Genomic DNA, 23,110 nt, shown 5'->3' with positions numbered 1-23,110 from the left:
ATAAGTTCATCTGCAATCAGTGATTCAACCATAACGTTACGAAGCGACAAGAATACTGTTTGTAAGCTAAGAAAACAAAAATAATGACTTTATTCAACAATTCCATTGTCAAGAGACCTGTGTCTCTCCACATCACCGTATGCTTTTTCACTGTTACAGTCTCAAGCCTCCCAGATTTCATCCAAAATATATTAAATTGTATTCCGAAGACGAACTAAGCTTTCATGGGTTTGGAACGACATGGGGAGAAGTGATTAATAATTTAAAAAATCATTTTGGGATGGAGTATCCCTTTAAAACTGTTCTCTGATGAGCCGGCCTGATTGATTATTGTGACGTCATTGATGTACGCCTGGACGCAAAAAAGCTAAAGGTTCAACAGTTAACTTAAGTCATTCACTCATCAGAGCACTGGGACTGTAGACATGCATACAGTGACATGCTAATATGTGACCCTGGGCCACAAAAACATTTTTCATCTGGAAGCTAAATAAATCATCTCTCCATTGATGTATGGTTTGTTAGGAGGACAATATTTGTCTGAGACACAACTATTTGAAAAGCTGGAATCTGACGGAGCAAACAAATCTAAATATTGAGAAAATCATCTTTAAAGTTATGCATATTTACAGTAAGCATATTTAAATGCATATTACTAATCAAAAATTTAGTTTTGAAACATTAACATGATCTTTACCTAATATCCTAATGATTTGTGGCATAAAAGAGAAATGTATAATTTTGACCCATACAATGTATCGTTGTCTATTTCTACAAATACACCTGTGCTACTGATGACTGCTTCTGAGCTGCAGGGACACATATGTGTCTGTTGTTTTACCGGATCTGTTATAGCCCAGGTGTCTCAACCATTTATTTTAATCAGCTTTGACTATTTTTTTTTGGAGCAATCACTTTACTTGCACAACACAATGTTTAACCAGCATGTGGAGGTGGTTAATAAGGTCGGATCTGCCAAATATTTGGTGCCAATCCTTTTCTTGCAAAGGTGAAACCTTTTATTAAAAATCACCTGCAGAAAGTCTACTTTTTAGTTGTGATACTCTCTTGAGGACCACCCTAACATGCACCCATGTGAAAGCAGCGCTCAGAGAGAGAGAGAGTCCGGAGGGTCCGAGTCGACCCCAGCTGTCAGCTGTCCGTCAAACACCTGGGCCAGGAAGAGCCGCTTGCTGCTGCTTTGATCGGGCGAGGAGCAGCTGCTGGTTTGTACAGCGAGACTTTGTTCTGGCACTTCTGCTGTCTCTCTGTCCTGCGGCACAACAGCAGCCCATCTACCACACCAGAAACACCTCTCCGCTTTCACCGGCTGCATCAGCAAGCTCTGACAACTGCAGCAGGTTTGTCTTGGCCCCAGTAAAGCTCACAGACATCTGACGCTGCGTCCTTAAAGACATGATAGTCAGGGCTCAAATCAGAGCCAAAGACGCCCCAGGCGTCAACACACCTGTGTGAGGAGCCCCTCTCTCTCTCTCTCTTCCTCAGCACCTTGGCTCTGCTCTCTTTTAAAGTCGTTTTTGATTATTACAGAGGGTCGTCACCGTTCTGACCCGACACAAGGCTTTCTCTCTTGGGGGAAATGTTGGCACTTGTTTTGGGTCTTGGGAAAAGGTGCCCTCTGTGTTTTTATTCATTTGATCAGCTTTGTTTGAGTAGTTACCATAGAATTTCAAGAAATAATTTCTGCATTTGGAAAACTCTTTTATCCAAAGCAACTTGCAGTGCATTCAAGGTATACGCTTAATCAGTTTAATCATGCCTTCCTTGGGAATCAAACCCACTACCTTGGTGTTGCAAATCATACTGACCTCAAATCCTAAGTATTGTAACTACTATGGACACAGGGATGTGACCCAATATAACATGCAGAGTAAATATATATTTTTATTATTATTTATGCATTTGGGAGACAATTTTATCCAAAGCAATACCTTATTTAAGGTATTCATTTCACTGTTACTCTTGCTGTACAGATGTTGGAGGGTAACGCTGGTTAATGTGGAGTGTAAGTTACGCTGCAGGGCTCTGCGCCTGAGATCTGCCCGTCATCAGTGAAACCTCTCAATTAACCTCCTTTCACTTAGTGCCGCCTGCGAGGACTCTGTCATTACCCTCCACACCCCCGTCACCCCATTCAGTCTCTTCTGTGTCTCTCACTGGGCTCCCGTCTCACGCCCAAACTGAGAATGAGAAAATCTTTTTTTTTTTTTTTTTGATGACTCCCCTCATGCTGAGGTAACAACAACTAAGATAGAGTTACTGCATTACTTCATTAGCTTTCGTCTGACCTGCAGCGATATCATTCAGGCTTGGTGGGGTGTCAGCCAGCGAATCATCTGATTCTGACCGTGTTGTCTTAGTACTCAGACTCTGAAGACAGGAGAGCATACTAAGTGTTGTTCACTGTATTTTAATATTAACTGAGTCGAGTGTGCGCCTTTCACAAACCCTCTCCGCCCTCAATGAGTTGTTGACAGTGACAGCGGCAAAAGTGACACATGCGCTTTTCACTTGTAAAATTCAAGGGTGTGTGGGTAATGTAGTCTCTGCTCTGGGTGGGATGAATTAGGAAGCTTGCATTGTGAAGGGCGCACTGAAAAGCAGCAGCGCAGCCAAAAGATTGAAACCTCTATTAAAACAGATGTCCAAATGAGCGTACCCACTTAAAGATCCCCTTCTTCGTGACCCCATGTTTTAAACTTTAGTTAGTGTGTAATGTTGTTGTTAGAGTATAAATAATATCTGTACAATTCTAAAGCTCAAAGTTCAATGCCAAGCGAGATATTATATTTAACAGAATTCGCCTACAAAAAAACGACCCGTTTGGACTACATCCCTCTAGTTCCTGCAGTAATGACGTCACTAAAACAGTTTTTTGACCAAGCTCCGCCCACATGAATTCATAAAAAAGGGGGCGTGGCCTTGTTGCGCTCCGACGGAGAAGGAAGAGCTGTGAAATGCTGTTATTTTCATCTCGGAGTCCAATCATCTCTGTTTGGGCTTCCCAGGGACGCTGTACTTGATGATTAATGGTTACAATTTATGTCTAACTCTGTTCCCGAAAATTATAATCCACATGTAAAACTATGTGCAGCACATTTTGCTGAAGACAGCTTGCTCAATCTCAATCAGTTTAATGCCGGTTTCACACAAAGATTATTCTTGAAAGATGGAGCAGTTCCCTCTTTGTCTGGAGAAGGCATTGTTTATGGACCACAACCGGTAAGTGTATTTTATTATTTAAGTTGGTGCGTTTAACAGTTTCTGTAACTTATTACACAAAGGGCAACACTGTTTAGCTTTGTTAACTAGATGTTAGGGCTGTGCAAAAAACGAATGCGATGTTCATGAGCTTCTCGTCAGTAAAAACGCTCCTATGATTATAAATACATCTCCAGCACACGCTCCTGCCCACTTGCTTCTCAAAACTAGTCCAAAACTAGCCTTTGCAGGAGGGCAGCGTGCTCTCAGCTGCTGTCGAATCACAACACAGGAACTGCTGGCCCAATCAGAACCCGTTACGTATTTCTGAAGGAGGGACTTTATAGAACAAGGAAGACATCAGCCCATTTTTATGACAGTGAAAACAGCGGTATACAGATAGGTGAATTGTGTGAAAAATACTGTGTTTTTTTACACGCGAAACATGAACACATGTTATATTGCAGACTGTAAACACAATCAAAGATGCAAAAAAGCGTGAAAAACGGGACCTTAAAAGCACTGGTTTTGACCCGTCTGAAGACGGTTTGGAGCGAGTCCAGTGTTTGTGTGTCATGTTCTGGCATCATTTCTGCTGCTACTTCATCCAGAACATCTCGGCTCGCTGGCACGACACGCTTCAATAAACAAACCTGAAGTATTCATTTAAGATAGTGCTGCTGGCGTGGAGCTCACGGCACGGGCCATAAATTGATTTTTAGAAAAATAGATCTTAGGAATGAGAGGGAACTGATCAGGTCTGGAGTCTCACACCTGTATTTTATGTCTCATTGCTTTTTAAAGCAAAAAGCTCAAGGGTTTCCAGCATTATTGTAAGAAAAGTGATATTTTTCTTATAGCCAATGTTTATCGAAAACTACAAGCTGATGTGTGACAGCTTTTAGACTAAATCTGTAAAAACAGACATCAGCACCTATTTATGTACTATTTATCATTTTAAATGAACTGTTTATAATTAAAATAACTAAATCACATATTCACTGTTAACAAAATTACTCAAAAACATCAACATAACAACTCTATTCAGACAATCCCCAACTTTTGGTTGCAAAATTTTTTAACCTTTTATAACAAACATTTTTCTTATGTGGAAATATAAGATTATCAAAACTACAAACAATAATATTTTAATCCAAACCTGCAACTGTTTCCCATTAGTGATCTTATTTCATTTATTCATTTATTGTTTATTTGCTTGCAAAGCTGCTTTGAAACAGTCTGTACTGTATAAAGCACTATCAAAAATGTTTATTGCAACAAAATAACAAAATCACATATGTATTACAACTGTACACAGCCATTCCCCAAATTAAAGACATTCCCTTAAACAACAAATAATTTTCTATATTTACTTGAATTATATATATATATATATATATATATATATATATATATATATATATATATATAATTCAAGAAAATATCTATTAATTACAGCTATGTATTTAGACATTGTCCAAATTTTGTTTGCAAAACCTTTGACATGACATAAACAAGAAACAGTACATGATCATTGTTTTCTAAAGGTTCAGCAGATGATTTCATCGGCCAAAAAAAGAGTAAAAGTTATTCCTAGCCCTGTTTTGTGACAAGTGAAGTAACGCACAGAATCCCGCAAACCTCGCTCCTTCAAATCCTGATTATCAGTGCTTCTTCTCTCCAGAGCCTCCCTCTCTGTCTCTTTCCTCTTAACTTCCTCTGAGTTCACGCTATGTTCATCTGCAGCGTCAGCAGAAAGACTCCCGCTCTCTCTCTCTCTCTCTCTCTCTCTCTCTCTCTCTCAGGCTTTATTTCACTAATGTTGGCTGTATTTCCCTCATCCTCGGCATGAGCAGCAGCAGATCTGGCTCTCATAAATAACTGGAAAAAGCCAACTGATCCATCTGAGAGTGAAACACAGGAAGCCTCCACAGGACCGGCCGAGCCGAACACATATGAAGCACAGCGACAGCTCACAAACACAGCCGTGGCAATACACTCTTTATCTCAGCTTTAAGTGGGTTTCTCTTTTACAAGCCAGAGTCCAGAGAAGATGTGAAGGGTGAGTGTGCATTTATTTTTCAGTGATATAAAAAGAGCATGGAGCTCAGTGCTGCTCCTGTCCGGGACATCCCTCCTCGTTTGCAGCTTCTCATTAACAAACAACACTGCTGTGAAATTGCTTTAATGACAAAGTAATAAAATTGCTCTTGGGCTCATAGAAGGCCCGAGGCGCAGCACCATCCTACAGACGCCGTCTCTGTGTGCTGTACCTGCAGACCGTACACATTAACCCACTCATTGACCTTCTGCTCTCAGATGCTTCTCTTTCTTCAGTCTTTCTCTCTGTGTTTCCCCCTGAAAACAAAACGTGCCATCCCAGAACATGACAGTGTTTCCCTCCTGTGGCCCGGATCACTTTCATTTGCATTCACTGCACTTACACTAACAACACCACACAAAAATGATTTGTCTTATTTGTCTATTTTTGTCTTGTTTTCCAGTATAAATATCTAGATTTACTGTAGAAGCAAAATTACTTAAGATACTCAGTTTCTGTTTGGAACAAGTGTTAGATTTTATTTCTTCTTTTTTTCATAATTAATGCACAACACACACAGTAACACATACATATATAAAAATACATTTCTACATAAAAAACGTTTATTTTTTTGACTCCATTGGCAGATCCTTTTAAAACAAAAATGGCAACACTTTACTTTTTTATTAATTGTTAATTGTTAATATTAATTGTTTACTGTTAACTAATGCATTAGCTAATGTTAACAATGAAACCTTACGAACACTTCTTAAAGCTGCAGTCGGTAACTTTTGACGCTCTAGCGGTTAATAAACAGAACTGCTTGCGTCTTGCAGAAGAACATCGTAGCCGGAACTACTTCTCTCTGTTTATGTCTATGAAGAATCACAAAGGTACTGGGTTACTCCGCCGCGGTATCCCCGAAGCAATCTAAAATAGTCCGAATATAAACACTTATTATAGGTGCACCCTAGTGATTCAGGACAAGCTAAAAACACGGTTTGGAAAATGGATTCATGGTGTACTCGCTTATTATATACATATACACAAACAAAGTTACGGACCGCAGCTCTGATTGGTTGTTTTTTACCGGGAGCGGATGATTTTCTGCAAATGGCAATAGGACACTGGGAGGAGCCAGAGGAGCTTGATTTATACACATATTATCTGTCTCATATTCTACTGTCAGGATATAATGACAGGTTTAACAAATATGTAAAAAATATATTTACAAAAGTTACCTACTGCAGCTTTAAGTCTTTTTGCTTCTCAAGTAAATGCATCTTGTTTTAGGAATGTTCAGATAATTGTACTGGAAACGAGACAAAAACACCGAGGCACAGAATCAGTTCCAGTACTCTGCTGTTTGAAGAGCAGTGTTTTCTGCTCCTCTGTCTCTGTTCTCCTCTCTCAGCTGAACAGGGTTCCTGTGACGAGGATCTTTCTGATTTAGTCTAAATGTGTGGCATCCATCGGCCAGATGCAGACTAGTGTGCCAAAAGTGGATGGGTGCTCTGGTGCTATGAGAGAGAGGCTAGAGCGGGGGGTGAGGATGGCACATGGGAACCAACAACTGAGTCAATTCTGCTAATTAACTGCCAATTATCAGTCCCTAAATGCAAGCAATGCTGACGATGTTCTCTGCCAGCAGCTCGCACCTCCGCTCATCTCCACTCGTCCTCTTACGCTGTATATTTAGAAAGAGTGGCCCGCGAGAGTCCAGAAAAAGACTGGACGCTCTCATCTAGGTCAAAGTTAAATGGATGACCAGTAACTTCAACGTGATTGGGCCAGTGTGTAACACAGGGACAGATAGACCTGAGTAGATCCGTGTGTTTAAACTCAATGCCTCCAAACTTTCCCATGCTCTGAGCAGGAAAATCAAACATCTTCACAGGCCAGTTTATACTTTTTACATCACATTTGGAAAATATTAGGCCATTATTTTGAATTTCATAACAGCTGGCTGTGCCAAGTGAAAGGGTCATAAAAAACATAAAGCTGATCTGTTTGTTCGTGACTCATTTGAGTTCAGGGAGGGAGAGAGAGTTATGAAACCCTTTCTCCAGTCGTCTCAGTATAAGCAGACTATCATGATTATTCATTTAAATTCAGAGCCACAGACTGGACACCAGCAGAGATGATTCGGTCTTTAGATGCTGAGACACAACTGATGAAACAACCAATAAAGAGACAAATGCAGAGTGTGTGTTTATGTTGGATCAGGTAAGATCAGATCCACTAATCATGCAGATGTCAAAGTAACCTGTTATACTCCATTTGTCAGCTCATTAGTCAGATGAGTTTCCATGAGTGACAATGCAGAGACCCATCATACTGTCCATCATGTGGACATTAACACAAGGAACTTCATTGTCCTTCCATCACTTTTTAAATCATCATTTATTCTGTGGTGGAAATAAAAAAAATAAAAAAAAAATGAAATGAAAACGAAAAAAATAAATGTACTTATTGAAATGGTTGGTGAATATTTCACTATTTGACTGGATCAAAGTTTTATGTGTAATAAATCATATTTTTATGAAGTATTTTTATAGTTAACTCTTGGTCTGGGGTTAATTTTATTTTATTTATTTTTTTGATGAAGTTAATGCTGAAATGATTCCAAGACAGTTTCAATAAAAGTTAACCCTTGGGACAGAAAAGTCCTGAAGTTGAAGAAACACCCAGAAATGGCTACAAGAGCAACCGATAATGAGACAAACCCTCCTTTCTTTCAGAATACTGTGTGTGTGTTTAGCAGAGGCATGTTGCTGTCAGTATGTGATCAGACTTCACACACACACACAGTGTGGTGTGTAAAGTGTCTCTCTCTCTCTCTCTCTCTCTCTCTCTCAGGTCAAACTGAATTACTGTACAGTCTCAGATTTAATTACCCAATGCTACATAGTGAAACACCAACACCAGTGACCGTCACACACAGACACACACGCAGAGCAGAGATCAGATCCACGGCGCAGAGAGAGATGGACAGGTAGAGAGGCTTGTCAGAGCAGGAGACACGCTGTCTGTTGACACGTTACACAGGGCGCTCTTGTGCCTCCTCCAGGTCTGATTGTGCCTCCGAACAAAGACCTGATTCAGGACATCCATGCAAACCTCACCCTGCCCATCTCTCTCCCCCTGCTCTATATCAATGCAGGATTCACACAATGACCATCATAGAAGGACTCCGGGGCCATTCTGGTCAATCAGCAGGAACTTCAGGAGGATCTGTGGTGTTTTCAATATTCATGTCTGTTGTGCTGCTAATGCTTTAGCCAAGGACTTTTTAAATCTTATGTCTTCATTGAACTTTGTACAATAGGTAAAAGGCCCCACTCATTGTCTTGGTCACACACTAGATTTGACATTGACCTACAGCTTATCTGTTGCTGATGTTGAGTTCTGTGATGTTATCTTTTCTGATCATATACTGGTGTTGTTTACCACTCTTCTTCCTCCATTACCTAGCATGACACCAAATCAGGTATGTTGGTCTCATATTTTAACTGCTCAATCCTGTACTGATTCTTCAAATATGTATCTGTAGGTTCATCAACCTTTTATTTTAGATCCTATCACTTCACATTCGAGCGTTGATGGACAGGTGAAGATTTTTAATAATAGGTGCTCCAATATCTTAGACCTTACTGCACCCCGCAAGCATATTCATTTAAAATGAAAGACCCAACCATGAATAAATAGTGACATTCAGGAGCTCAGACAGCAACGTCGCCAATGTGAACGTAAGTGGAAGAAAGATGAGCTTCAAGTGTCATACGAAATGCTGAAAGTTTCATTGCACAAATTTAAAAGAGTGCCAAGACTGCAAAGGTGAAATATTTATTAGAAAGTATTGCCAAAAAACTTGCATTGCTCTAGAACACTTTTCTCAAAAATTGATTCTGTTTTAAACCCTTCAGTTTTTTCCTGAGCTCTCACCGTTACAATGTGAAAATTGTCTTGCGCATTTTGTAGGTAAAGTTAATAATGCTAAGGCTCAGTTAGCTATTATGGCCAACCCCGTTTTAGATTCAGTTTTATCAGCTGCTCAGTGGAGTGAATTTGAATTGTTTTTTAAACAGACATGCAGAGAAATCACCTTAAAATTAAAATCCACATGTTTCCCTTTTGATGTTATTCCATCACGATTTGTTAAACAAATCTTTGATAACATTGGTTCAGACCTAGTTTCATTAACAACTGTCAAAAGACAGGGCTGTACCAGGAATGTTATAAAGTAGCTTCTGTGACACCAGTTTGTAAGAAGCCCACACAAGATACTGTAGTTTACTCAAACTTTAGACCGATCTCAAATTTGCAGTTTTTATAAAAAAAAGGAAAAAAAGAAAAAAAGAAATCAATGGCAATTTGGCTATTTGAGTACTAACTGTCTCTCTGATATTTTCAGTCTGGTTTTAAAGGTTTACACAGCACAGAGTCTGCCCTTCTGATGGTCTTTAGTGACATTTAAATATCTAATGATTCTGGTAACACTATGGCCTTAGTGCTTTTAGATCTCAGTTCAGCGTTTGATTTTGTTGACTATGGTATTCAGTTTGGAGCACTGCATTGGTATTATAGGCACTGTACTTGACTGGTTTCCATCCTTTTTGTCTAACAGAAGATTTTCAGTCAGTATTGGGTAATATTCCTCTTCTGTAGCATATTCTTCATGTGGTGTTCCTCAAGGTTCAACTTTGGCACCATTATTGTTCTCACTGTATATGCTACCCATTGGTTCAATCTTTAGGAGATTTACTGTGTCATATCACTGGTATGCCAATGATACCCAGCTTTCTGTATTTGAAAGCTGGTAAAGCTCATGCGGCTGCTCGTTTGCTCACAGACTGACCCTAAATTTCATAGACTGAAATGTAGGGGTGACAGAGCCTATACTGTTGTTGGCCCCAAGCTATGGAACAATTTGCCATTATCCATCGGAATAGCTTCTTCAGTTTAAATGTCTTTTAAATGTGTATATTTTTTCTCATGCTATCAATGTTTTGTGACTGTGATTTTCTAATGACGTGATTATTCTATTGTGTGATTGGATCAATGTAACTGTGTACAGCACTTTGGTATACTAAGGTTGTTTTAAAGTGCTCTACAAATAAATTTAACATTGAACATCTGAGAGCTGAGCGAATGCTGCCACAAATACAACCTAACCTTGGACAATCGGATAGATAGATAGATAGATAGATAGATAGATAGATAGATAGATAGATAGATAGATAGATAGATAGATAGATAGATAGATATCTTGGGGGTTTGGGGTTATTTCAGCATTAATCAGCATGAAACAGGCAAAGCAGCGACATTTTCTGCTGTTGTAGCTGTGTGACGGCATGAAAGCTCGGTAACCGCTGTAATTGAAACACCATCCACACCACCGGGCGCGTGAAAGGCAGATAACGGCATTCCTGTGGCCAATTTAAGTACCTGGCCAGATCCGGCAGACAAATCACGCTCATTCTCCGGGTGTGTTGCTCATTGTGAGCCGGCACCAGAATGAGGTGTAGGGGGAAAATGAATCACAAAAGCAAAAAAAATCAATTGGCTCCGGGGTTGTGCGTGGGCCTGCGGGCCGATAAAGCCGACAGCCGCTGCCTGTACCTGATAGATAGAGTGCCGCGTAAATGAGTCTGCTTTGATAAATACATTAAGGGAAGCCGTGAATAAAAGGCAGGGACTTCTCATTTGTTAATAGAAGCTCCACTACACAGAATTAAACTGATAAAATAGCTCTCCATATAATTAAGTTTGTGTTAGGCCAGAAAATCCGTGCAAATACCTTCCCGGTGTTTTGAAAAGAAGCTGTCAGCTTAATTAATCTGAACATCGGCCGCAGAATGTAGCGAACAAAACTAAGCCTGTGATAAAAAAAAGTGCCTGGCTGAATATTTTGATAAATAATGCCTATATCATTTTTTTTTGCTCTGTGATCATTTTATTTAATCCACCACCTCCAGTTATGAGCTAAGCCATCTACAAAGACGCTGCCGGCCAGAGCTCCGTGGCTCTAATCCAGCGGGGAGCAGATCGGGGAGGAGGGGCACCAATGTTCTCTTCTCCTTAATGCATCAAAGGGACACAAATGTCGAACGGCAAAGAGCCATGGTGATAATGCACAAGTAGAGTCAGCACGCAAATGCTTTCTGACGGTCAACGCTGCTGGCAAAAGAGATGACTTGACTCACCAGTTGTTTACTTGTAAGATGGTGAGTCCCGTGTCTTGAGCAAGCTGCTTCTTCTGTTCTTCTGAAGGATACGGGTGCTGCAAGAGAACACAAGAGAACACTCTCCGTCAGGATCATGAATCAACAATCAGTGAATGACTCACAGCTAAACAACAGCAACTACTCGACAAGCAGCAACAACGAATAGTTCTCTGCCAATTATTAGAGTCTGACCCAAACATTAGAAATGTTTACGATGCTGCTTCTGCTATTCTTCATCACACACCACTCTGTCTGTTGTTAAGATGATCAAAAGTTTAAATAAAATATTTTAGATTTATCTGCCTCATCAGCTTCACAAAAATATAGACAAATAAACTGACAAAAAAAGATCAATCAAATAAGGCGGGGCTTTACTTTAGGGAATTTCTTCACAACACTTCAGCATTAACAGTCAAAGGGCCCTATCTTGCACCCAGCGCAATTGACTTTGTACACCGACGCTTGTGTCATTCCTATTTTGCACCCGCGCAAAGCGCGCTTTTCCCTCCACAGAAGCACGTCGCTAAACTAGTGAATGAACTTGCGCTCCCTGGGCGGTTCAGCGCAAAAAAGGAGGTGTGTTCCGGCGCAAACAATCCCTGGTGCTATTTTGTTGTTCCATTAAACAATTGCGCCACTGACCAGAAAAAAACTAGTCTAAAGTCAGTGGCGCGTTGCGCGTTGTTCATTATGCTATTTTAAGGGCGCATGCTTGACCATAATGTATAGCGTGCACAACGCGCATACACTTTGCTCATGTAATCTACACAGATGCAACAGTTATTTTTGCAAATCATAAATTGTTACACTAAAAAAATATTAACACATGAGATGACGGAAATCATTGTGGTGTGCCACGAAGATGTGAAAAAAATAGGCATAAAACTAGCTCACAAATTATTCAGGCTAATTATTCTCCCATCCCCATACAACACAACTTCTCTGTCTTTCATTGCTCTTACAAGAACATCAGTCTCCTCGGCTGTGAACCGCTCCTGGCGTGCGCCTGGTAAATACGCCATAATAATAGCAATCCATAATGGAACTTGCGCACCTGCTTTTAAAGGGAATGTTGGATGACGCTCTGATTGGTTTATTTCACGTTACGCCCAAACCACACCTATGAATAATGAAGCTACTTCAGACCAACCCATTTTAGATTTGCGCCGGGCGCAAGAGCCATTTATCCCGCCGGGAAAATAGCAACAGCGCCGAGACCCGCCCACAAAGTTACTTGCGCTTCTCGCTTTGACACTTGCGTTTCAGATCGTTAAAATAGGGCCCAAAGAGTGTGAGGTACAATATGAGAATTATATCTGATAACACAATATGCAACTTATATGTCAACGTATTCCACTAACTAACCCTAACCTAATAATGTACTAATACTCTAATGAAAGTTAGTTGTTATATAGTTGAGTCAACAGATTGTCTAAGTGGGACAAGGGCAAGGACAAGGACAAATTATCAAAATAAAGTGTAACCACTTATTTATTCCCTTTAAATCTAAATATATATATATATATATATATTAGGGATGCACCGAATCCAGGATTCGTCAGAAAACTGGAATTTTTTTATGGGGTTCAGTTTCGGCCGAACCCAAGGCTTGCGCTACGCTGGTCAACGTCACACGGCCGTTGATTGTGTGAAGGTGTTTATATGAGGAGGAAAACGGCCCAACAGTTCGCTCTAAACTAAACTGTTCAGGAATCTTGAGCGGCTGGGACGATTTACACCGTAGCAATACAGAGCCAGCCAGTCACATTGGGTGCTGACGTGGAGATAAGCATTTTTTTTTTTTGGTGAGCCTTTGATTCCTCTTAGAGAGGATCCTCTTCAGTGGTGGAAGACAAACCAGCAGCGATTTCCAATTCTGGCAAAAATGGCAAAAATCTACCTCTGTGCCCAGTCAAAGACATTTCTGTACTTCTGGGGACATTCGTTCCCACACTCGCATATTAATGTTCAATTACATTAATTTCAGTTAAATCACCAAACATATTCTGATTTTTAAAAAGAAAAGAAAAACACTTTTCTTTGCATTGTTGCACTTTTATTGAAAGGTTTTGGTTGTTTACTTGGGTAAGCATAAGCTCGGTAATTGCCAAAAGAGTTTTTCTCACTTGACATCCTGGCATAATGTTGCCTATTCTTTTTTTATTTATTTTTTTTTACATTTAAAATAAAATAAAATGAAAAATACATTGCTGTGGACGTTGTTTACTTTATTAAAGTGTTTTACTGTGTTAATGGAATAAGGATGCGAGTAGGATTTAGTTTTCGGTTTCGGATTCGGCCAAATCTTAAACAGTGGATTCGGTATTCGGCCGAACCCCAAAAATCTGGATTCGGTGCATCCCTAATATATATATATATATCTATATATATATATATAGCTTTCTCACATTTGGCTCCCAAACTCTGGAACAGCCTTCCTGATAATGTTCGGGGTTCAGACACACTCTCTCTGTTTAAATCTAGATTAAAAACACATCTCTTTCGCCAGGCATTCAAATAATGCATCTCATAATTTTGGACTGCATTTGTATCTGATCAAATGAACATTATTATTCTTTGGCTTGGGTTAAACTAATTCATTTTAGTTGGTTGGAACAGCAGCTATGCTAATGATTTCTCTATTTGTTTCTCCATTTTTACAGGGATTTACATCTCGTGGAAACTAGGATTTACACAAGCTCCCGTCTGGATCCAGAACACCTGAGGAGAGATGATGCTGATCCTCAGAAGACCTCAGATGATGATGACCCTCAAACAACATACAGAGCTAACAAATATTGCTACAAGTGTGATTGCATCATATAATAACTGCTGTTAAAAATGTTCATCATCTGGATGACTACGTCTTGTATTAATTTTTCTTAAATTGTTCTTAAAAAATATTCTGTAAATTAGCTTTTTACAAATTTACAGATATTTGCTTTGCAATGATTTGTATCAAGAAAAGCGCTATAAAAATAAACTTGAATTGAAAAAAAAAAAAAAAAAAAATATATATATATATATATATATATATATATATATATATATATATATATATATATATATATATATATATATATATATATTATGGTTCTACCCAACCAGTGGTTGTGAATCCAGCCAATATGTCTGCAGCAAAGACAAGTGTCTTTCTCTGTGTGTGTGAAAGACTGAAGTTGGAGACTGTGTGTAGTTCCAGTGGTCAAGTGCTGCTGTTTCTGCTGCTTGTATGATGCAAACACCAACATGACAAGAGATCAGAAGGGAGAGATGAGTGCAGATGAATCAGAAAAAGGACCAATTTAACAGAAGGATGTGTAAAAACATCCGCAGAAAATCCCGCATGCTAAACACGCAGATCCATATGGCACTGCAGGGAATTCTCCAGTCAGCTTAAACACATCGCTCGGAGCGGAAAGACAAAAAATATCCTCCTTTTCTCGATGGTTAGAGAAATGAACGGTGGCTAAGTGCTAAAGCATGATGTTCCTGCAAAGGTCTCTTATTGCCAGGAGTCGCACTTGCAAGCACAATCCCCGTGTGAGATGCAATGATACAATTTGTGTCACTGTTGATCTGCCAAATGTGACATGATAGAAATGGCAGGATTGAATTTGTCTCAAGCATGACAAACAATAGTGATCCGCACTGACAGATGTCTTTAAGAGGCAGAATAAGAACCAAACAAACCTCACGCTCCACTTTGATTCAGCCCTCACCACACACACATACACACACACACACACTTACACAAGGATAAGATAGGTAGTCTGCAGTAGGTTTAGGTGGCACATCTCTCTTCTATTAGGTCAATCTTACAAATTGTATAAAAGTCACTGGGAACAAAAGCATAAAATAAGCTGACATGCAGCTGAATTTTGACCCTGAACGCTCATGTCGAGGAACAAATGGCTGAGGTTTAATTAAAGAACGGGAGGAGGGAACATTTCAGGAATGTGTCCAATTAATCAGAAAACAATTCTAAGACTGAACAAATAATAAAGGAAAAAGAGATGCATGAATCAGATTTCTGCTTGTGCACATTTGAGCTTTTAATATGCTAAAATCATTAACAAAGAAATATGATAATGGGCGCATAGAAATACATTTTTTGATTGCAAAGTGCTGACATGTGCTTGGCAAGACAAGGTCTGATTTACTGTGAAGCACACATACACTCCTGTGTGTGTGTGTGTGTGTGTGTGTGTGTGTGTGTGTGTGTGTGTGTGCGTTTTCCTCTCACAGACAACAGAAGATTCTCTCTCTTCACTGAACACACACTGAAAGCTGAATTCAGTTTTACAGTGTGAATGCATCCCAGCATAGATCATCACATACTGTCAGCCAGCTAATTCATGACACACACACACACACACACACACACACACACACACACACACACACACACATATATATATATATATATATATATATATTAGGGGTGTAACGATACGCGTATTCGTATTGAACCGTTCGGTACGACGCTTTCGGTTCGGTACGCGGTACGCATTATGTATACCGAACGGTTCGTTGGAGTAATTAATTATATTTGAAAAAAAAAAAAAGAGAGAGAAAGAAATATAATGATATGCGTTCAACAAGGTAGCCCAATAACCCAAACAACGTAACAGGCAACGCCCCTGACACTCCCGAAGAAGAAAAAAACACCATCTTATATGTTTATGTTAGGCTACTCAGCAGGCGCTCGCTCACTCAGTACGCGCTGAAGGCTCGTTGCAAAATAGCCAATGCGTTTAACAGACTAGAAATGAGAAGATCCTCCAATAACCAACAGGTCTGGTGTTTGGGTGCACTTTGGATTCCCTTTAAGCTATAATGGTGATGGCAAGAGAGTGGTGGATAAAAAAACAACGGTATGTCGCATCTGCAACATGACAGGGTACACCAGCGGGATTACAAAAAAAAAAAAAAAAAAAACCAGCGGGAATATCTGGGATATATGCGTCAGTACTATCTGGGAAAAGACGAAAAAAAGGAGAAACATGCACGCAGCAAACTATCCCTGCAGCATTTAGACACTATAGCTTACAGGGAATCCAACCCAAACACCAGACCTGTTGGTTATTTTAGGATCTTATATTTCTGGTCTGTTAAATGCATTAGACATTTTGCAACGAGCCTTCAGCGCGTGCTGAGTGAGCGAGTGCCTTAGGGGCCGTTCACATATCGTGCCTAAAAACGCATGGAAAACACTAAGCGCGTCTTTCTCCTCCTTTCCAAAGCGCTCGGGCAGAAGCGCTCATGAGGCGTCTGTCTTTGCTAAGCAACAATGACGTGCTCTCTCCATGAGACGCGGAAATTTCAGCGAAGGATAAATGGATTTGCAGCTCTAAAAATCGCTTGCAGTAGCTCTGCTACTGAATTTATTTCAAAATTGCAATCCATATACAACTATGATCAGCTGTTCCTTCATCTTGGCTGAGCTCTCAACGTTGTTACGGGAAAGGATGAAGCTGATTGGTTGGTTCTTGTCACATGACCCGCGGTGCGCTTGCGGCATTCTGAAAAGTTGAGATGTTTTTACATTTTGCTGTATCTAAAACGTATCGAACCGAACCGAACCGAACCGTGACATCAGTGTATCGTATCGAACCGAACCGTGAATTTTGTGAACCGTTACACCCCTAATATATATATATATATATATATATATATATATATATATATATATATATATATATATACATACGTTGATTATGTCTGTATGTATGTGTGTGTCATCAAAATCTACCAAAATCCAATCACAAGTAAACCAAATATGTTAATTAATTTTGAACGTAAGTGTTAATTTGATCTCATCTGCTGTCTTAATATTGCATTATATGTGTCAGTGTTATTTCAGGCATGTGCCCATCTCTTCTGTATCATTAAATCAATCCCATATCAGTGATAAATATAACAGTGCTGCACATTTCCTCCAACCACCACAAAACCAATGATTTCAACAAACCAGAGAAACATTTAAAGAAGTGAGATGACATTATATCTTTTCACCCCCACTAAAACCCTTCAAACCCAGCTTAAGATATCCTGACCGCAGACACACAATATACAACAGATCCAGTTTCATTGAGTTCTGCTCCACAAATCACTGTAAATACAGACCTTGGGTCTGATAAACGATGCACATGGCCATGGAAATGTGTACGTGATATCCCATGCACATATATGGATTTAGCAAAAATAAACTTGGCGATGTAAAAGTTGGTGCTTAAACATGAATGGAAACATGTATATACATTATGCAGGTCATTCACAGAGAAATGATGTAGGTTGTCCATAAGAAGAAACCTGATCCTTACCAGTTCAACTTTACTTCTGTCTCTCTCTCAATATTTTTTAATACAGACATTGCGTTTTGTAAGTACAGATGCAACCAGAGTAGTGCACATCCGAGTGACATCACAGTTCGAGTCTAGCACTGTAAAATAAAGCATCAAATGACAAAACAAGTGAAACCTGAACAGAGCACTACCTTAATATGAATTATTAATTTCGTTCAGCAGTGTACATGGCATGCTAACAGCATAACAAAGAGTAAACTTAGCATGAGAGATCAGAGAAAGAGTGAGAGTGTTCCTGTCTCAATCAATAGAGTGAATTACTAAGAGCTGGAGCAATATCCTGAGAAACGGACAGACCACAGAATGTGAAGAGGTGCAGTCTATAAATTATTAGACAGAGAAATGAGCAGCGTGTTTTATTGCAGATGCCAGCGCTAGCCTGCGATCGAATCAACTGTTAATTACGCTACAGTCTGTTAATGGCACCGGCTTTTTGCTGCTCGCGCCATTCTGAGCGCACACACACGGTCGAGGAAGGAGTCCTCTGGGATGTGTCAGTACATCATACAGTCCACAGCAAGTGCATGTGGGCCGATTTTATTTCCCAGAGTGCATGTGTGTGCATGTGTGTTTGCACTCTATTGGCTAAATTACAGGGTGTGATGTGCTCTTCACCGCAACTCAGTGTAACATCGAGCCTGAACCCCCAGTGCCCCCAAACACATATCAACCCCCCTTCTCTCACACACACACACACTCCCCAGCGGAGTGGCTGACCGTGTGCTTGATGAATGACTTCATCAGTACGAGGCCAGACTGCAATGAATTAAAGAGTCCTGCAGCCTAATGAAACCCAGCACATCCCCCGACTGAACTACTGAGCTAGATGCTAATAACTGAACTGCCATACAATGTTTCTTATTTTTTTATATATATATATGTTTTTTTTTTTTTGGGGGGGGGGGGGGGTTGCATAATCGCAATTGAGAGCACGTTATTCCATTGTCTCTTCCCAACAGTTTAAATTATTCTCCAACTACTCCATCATCGCTGAAGCATTTGAGTTTCCCTGTGACGCACAGCTCAAATTGACTGTGATCGTCTCTGTATGTTTAATCAAACTGAGCGCAGCAAGATAACACAGACTCCCAATAAAATCAATCAAAGCCAGGAATGACATTTTAATATCTGCTTCAGAGAAATCTGCAGAAAGATTGGCACATTTTAAATTTAGAGATGCTGTTAATAATGTATTTACATATGTGTGTTTCTGCAAAAATGATATTGCAACCAAATGAAGGCTGCAGGTTTATTTTGATAAGACTGATTTGAATATAATAAAAATATATTCCATTTTACATGACAAAATCATGAATAATTGTAATATGGTGTGTTTGTTGTATTTGTAATAAGAAGGAACTCTGCATTTACTGCAAGAAAGACTGATTTTTTTTTAGAAAGTGAACTTTGATTATGAAATGACTCATGAAGTTGGTGTCAAACTGTGTTTGATTTCTGCTCAGCAGAACAGAAGCTAAAAGACTGTTTTGTTTAAAAGATGGACAAAAGGAACTTGCTTCTATGTACTCTAGCTTGTGTGCGTTTAAGGTTAAATATGTGTGCTTAGGTAGCGTTTTGCGTACATTGGATTTTCTTCAGCACTACGCTGCATCCAGACAACAAGAAGGAAGCCTGTAAGAATGCAACTAGACTCGTTCACATGCGCACACACGCACATGCATGCACAAAAGAGAAAACGTCCTCGGCACCATCGCAAATACACCCCCCGATGCTCGTGCGATGCATGCATACCAGCACTCATTGTGTTTGTCTGCATGCACACGTATGAACAAATGTGTCTTCATGCAGCTCTAGGATAAGATTCAGTCGTGACTGCCACACTGGGTTTTTTCAGAGGTAAAACAGTTTCAATTTATGTGGCACCTGGAGCCCAGCACGCCATGAAAAGCTATTGAGGAGAGCAGCTAGACTCCCTCTCTTCATCTCTCTCTCTCTCTCTCCCATTCTTTCTCTCTCTGTGCCCCAAAAACAATTGCTGGCTGGGCTGGGCTCGGAGCCGCTGGACTGCTGCCAGCCCCCCTGTTTGCTCTACACCAATAATTTATGTTCACTGAAGATGGTGCAAGATTCTAGAGCGACTCTAGCTATCAATTTGCCTGCCAAGCAAACTGTTGCCCTGCAAAAACATGGATTGGCAAGGCCAGGCAGAGGGGGATGCTGGGAGGGGTGTGAGGAGGAGGTGGGCACCCCCGTGAGGTTGGCCTGGAACGCAGTTGCTGAGGGTAAACAAGCATTAGCACTAAAAATCAATCACTCCCATTCTCAAGGCCGTCAGAGAGAACCATGCAGGGGAACAAACACACACCCTCTGCAGTGAGAGACACACACAGTCCAATACACACGAAACAAAACGAAAACAGAGAGATACAAACAATTAGAGAAAGTTTTCCTCTTTAGCGGCAGCAACTGATATTTGCTCTCTCGATTATAATTCTGATGAAAAACATTAGACAATAAAACAATAGCTAAATGAAGCTAGCAGCACTGAATGTAGCTCCTGTGCCTCTTAAAGGGTTAGTTCATTCCAAAATGAAAATTCTGTCATTAATTACTCGGGGCTCCATTCGGAACCCATAAAAGCTTTGTTCATCTCCAGAACACGAATTAAGATATTTTTGATGAAATCTGAGAGCTTTCTGAACCAGACAGCAACACAACTGAAATGTTCCTAGACCAAGAAATGTAGTAAGGACATCTGTGAAATAGTTAATGTGAAATCAGTGGAGAATACTTTTTGCGTGCAAAGAAAAAAAAAAAAAGACTTAATAAACAATTCTTCTCCCCCGAGTTACCATCCGAGTTCGCCATTTTAGAGAGTACCATGACACATGTATATGCTTTTGCCTGAACCTAATCAACGTAATCATTAAAAATATCTAATAAGTGATTTTTACAGGGTTGCAATGACATTAGGGTGAGAAATTAATAACATAATTTTCATATTTGGGTGAACTATCCCTTTAAGATGGAACTCTGGCGCAAATGGTTATGTGCTGAAGTTCATTGCTTGGAGTCTGTGGGTCGTTTAAACCACTAACCCTGACTAGGTGTAACATTAACAGAGATGCCTGCAAACCCCTCAAATAAGAGTGAGAGTGAAGTGTGTAAAGCAGCAGGGGTTTGTGTAGACTTGGACACACAAAAAAAACCTTGATTATGTGTGTGTGTCTGGATGTGGCCCACAGCCATAGTGATGAGGCTAGTTAATCATCAGATCAGGTTCATGGCTTCTCTTACAGACGCGGCCAGCCGGCTCTTTCAAGGGGAGTAACCTAATCTCCATGTCCTTGCGTAGGGAAAGGGGAACAGAAGATAGACTGAATCTCTTCTCATCCTCTTAACCCTCTGGCTTTAGGGTGTACATTTGACCAAATTAAAGTCTCACCACAACAGCCATAGAAATTATCTTTCCACCTGATCAGGCAAACCTTTCTGGAGCAGTTTAACTTCATTTTTACAGCAGGTTCTATCATCAACTGGATAATTTTTATTGCATGTGCATGCAGGAATATTCGATGCGATGCCTTAACAGCAGTTTTCATTTCAGACTTGAAGAAGTGGAAGGGAAAGATTCTTGACAGTTGACACTACTGGCTGTCATAAAGTCACGTGACCACTCATGCTCAGAGGCAAATTGGCAAATCAAGTAGATAAACATGACCTGAGTTCACACTGTAAAATGAAAGCCTGTGAAATGAAACCAACAACCTGCTGGCCTCAGAACAGATTCACAGCTGAAAAAAAAAAAAAAAAAAAAATGAAAATATCTGGCCTAACAAGAATACTCTGTTGTGCCTGCATTCACCAGTTTGTAATGACTTGATTAGACTAGATGTGGCCTGTGAGCAACGAAGCCAAGATATCACGGGTCATGTTCATTAGGCCACTGGGCTACTACCTATGGCTCACTGCTGTCCAGACCCCACCTTCCCACAGGGCAAGACTTACTTATGCTATTCTTTAATATAGTTTCCCTGCATGAGAGAGAAAAGGATGTTTTTTGCTTACGGGGAACACGGACTGGGTTGGAGAACAGAAATATTGTCCAAAAGGCCAATGGGCAGCCAAAGAACAATGGGGTCATTCTCAATGCAGGCAACAAAGTAGTTCAGCAACTCCTCAATATTCCAGCCAAACCATTTTATGTGAGCAGGTCTTGGCAGCGTGTAGTACTGTATGGCTTCCATTTGTGCTGGCATTTGAGGCTGAAGGACAGGCTCATCTACGATACTTTAATACATAGCACATATAAATAATTTAGCCCAGCAAGCTTTTAAAAGTTGTTAGCCTATTTCTTCTTAATGAGTAGAAGGGTTATTTACACAAGCTGTCTCTGTGGCTTGGTTTGGGATAAGCAGTCAATGCCATTTTAGCATCTTTTACCCAGATCTGATCCCTTAATGTCATGTTTAATTTGTTACACTAGAAAACTTGAGTTGTCAAAACCTCACAGTAGAGGAAACCTCAATGTTTAGCCATTAGCTTGGAATGTGGAGCAACCAAGGTTGATCTCAAAAACCTCACGACACAAACTTCAAATCATACCTGTTGAGCTTACTGCTTTTGTTGTTTACGACCTTTCAGAAAAACTCTTCTTTACACAGTGCTTTGTAACCTTTGAAAGAAAACCAAGACCTCCCGTCAGCGCTGCACACTCAGTCAGAAGATTGCTATGAGCCCTGGGGACTCTCCACTCTTGATGTTTTAGTCTAAGGGATGTATGAAGAGTTTTAATGGCTCTAAGAGCAGGAGAGCTAAGGAACAGAGCAAAGGGCCTCTTTTAGGTACATTCCAGCTGCCTGTGCTCTCCCCATAGTGCTCCTCTGCTCAATCCTGCCCTGAAGCCTGCTGACCTCTGACCTGACTGACCGGCTTGGCTGTAGGCTTCTCGTTTGTTACTGACTTTATCCACTGACAAAGCAAGCAGGAAACTGGCAGCTACCCAACAATCCCATGAGAGGATGACCAACAGCTTGCTCAGCTTACCATTTATTAGTGGATGGGGTTCAACAGGCAGCACAAATAAGAAATGTAGCCTGCATTCTTCTTTTTTTAGCTAACAGTTTTCTACCTAATGAAACCACAGTATTTGAAACCTGAATGGTCGCCGAGAACAGCAACCTTGAATATCTGAGCAGATTAACTCTAATGGTAGTTGTGCAATAACTGCAGTATTGTTAAAACCCCAAAAGGAGCAATTCATTACAGTATTGAGTTTCCTTATCACTGTG

General features: G+C 40.2%; 1 protein-coding gene across 7 annotated transcripts in view; it reads right to left on the bottom strand.

Moving 5' to 3' along the window:
• Nucleotides 1–23,110, bottom strand: part of LOC127975811 (homeobox protein Meis2) — a 71,075-nt gene that overhangs the window by 13,183 nt on the left and 34,782 nt on the right. For all 7 annotated transcript variants that reach the window (XM_052579799.1, XM_052579802.1, XM_052579801.1 and 4 more), the window contains exon 9: nt 11,470–11,546. In XM_052579799.1, the coding sequence (XP_052435759.1) occupies nt 11,470–11,546 (77 nt within the window). The remainder of the gene's footprint in view (nt 1–11,469; nt 11,547–23,110) is intronic.

Source organism: Carassius gibelio, chromosome B17 (assembly GCF_023724105.1).
Source record: "Carassius gibelio isolate Cgi1373 ecotype wild population from Czech Republic chromosome B17, carGib1.2-hapl.c, whole genome shotgun sequence".
Classification (NCBI taxonomy): Eukaryota; Metazoa; Chordata; class Actinopteri; order Cypriniformes; family Cyprinidae; genus Carassius; species Carassius gibelio.
The sequence above is the reverse complement of the archived record's forward strand: the minus strand, read 5'-3'. Positions and strand labels throughout refer to the sequence as shown.